Source organism: Vanrija pseudolonga, chromosome 1 (assembly GCF_020906515.1).
Source record: "Vanrija pseudolonga chromosome 1, complete sequence".
Taxonomy (NCBI): Eukaryota; Fungi; Basidiomycota; class Tremellomycetes; order Trichosporonales; family Trichosporonaceae; genus Vanrija; species Vanrija pseudolonga.
Window position 1 is genome coordinate 4,732,030 of NC_085849.1, and position 1,240 is coordinate 4,733,269.

Genomic DNA, 1,240 nt, shown 5'->3' on the forward strand with positions numbered 1-1,240 from the left:
GGCGTCCACTCGGCATGCCGCTTGTACGAGGAATGTCGCCATGTCTCTACGGGATGCCGGATGTCGAGGCGTGTCGCGCGCGTCATAGCCGCCACTCACAGCTTGCCGTGACCCTTGTCGTGCCGCCACTACTTGCAGCAGCACCCTCGCTTCATGCTCAGGGGCACCTGAATTCATCATGGTGCTTCAAGAACAAACATTGAGAGGGCCACACGATACCATGGCTAATGCCTGCCACCTTGGCCTACAGATTGTACACGTCATTGGTCTGCTGCGTATGGTAGGGCTCTTTGGACACGGCACCACCTCCTGATGCAGCGGGCGGTCGAGACCTGAGCAGGGCTCCCAGCCGAAGGTCTTCCGCTGTGCCCGCAGGCGGGAATGTAGGAACTCCGACCGGCTTGTTATCCCGGAGCGGCCGTTTCATGCTGACACCAATACGAACAAGAAGGTGGCCACCACATCGTGCGGTTGGCTTTCGTTTCTGGTTAGGGGGTTAGGGGGTTAGGGGGTTAGGGGGTTAGGGGGTTAGGGGGTTAGGGGGTTAGGGGGTTAGGGGGTTAGGGGGTTAGGGGGTTAGGGGGTTAGGGGGTTAGGGGGTTAGGGGGTTAGGGGGTTAGGGGGTTAGGGGGTTAGGGGGTTAGGGGGTTAGGGGGTTAGGGGGTTAGGGGGTTAGGGGGTTAGGGGGTTAGGGGGTTAGGGGGTTAGGGGGTTAGGGGGTTAGGGGGTTAGGGGGTTAGGGGGTTAGGGGGTTAGGGGGTTAGGGGGTTAGGGGGTTAGGGGGTTAGGGGGTTAGGGGGTTAGGGGGTTAGGGGGTTAGGGGGTTAGGGGGTTAGGGGGTTAGGGGGTTAGGGGGTTAGGGGGTTAGGGGGTTAGGGGGTTAGGGGGTTAGGGGGTTAGGGGGTTAGGGGGTTAGGGGGTTAGGGGGTTAGGGGGTTAGGGGGTTAGGGGGTTAGGGGGTTAGGGGGTTAGGGGGTTAGGGGGTTAGGGGGTTAGGGGGTTAGGGGGTTAGGGGGTTAGGGGGTTAGGGGGTTAGGGGGTTAGGGGGTTAGGGGGTTAGGGGGTTAGGGGGTTAGGGGGTTAGGGGGTTAGGGGGTTAGGGGGTTAGGGGGTTAGGGGGTTAGGGGGTTAGGGGGTTAGGGGGTTAGGGGGTTAGGGGGTTAGGGGGTTAGGGGGTTAGGGGGTTAGGGGGTTAGGGGGTTAGGGGGTTAGGGGGTTAGGGGGTTAGGGGGTTAGGGGT

At 61.2% G+C, this 1,240-nt stretch overlaps 1 protein-coding gene across 1 annotated transcript; it reads right to left on the reverse strand.

The window, feature by feature from the left end:
- Positions 1 to 244: 244 nt before the first annotated feature.
- On the reverse strand, positions 245 to 527 carry LOC62_01G001770 (uncharacterized protein; the record flags this gene model as incomplete). Its single annotated transcript, XM_062768267.1, has 1 exon — positions 245 to 527. Exon 1 carries the CDS (start codon positions 425 to 427, stop codon positions 245 to 247), a length of 183 nt encoding a protein of 60 aa, XP_062624251.1. The 5' UTR covers positions 428 to 527.
- Between the last annotated feature and the right edge of the window lie 713 nt (positions 528 to 1,240).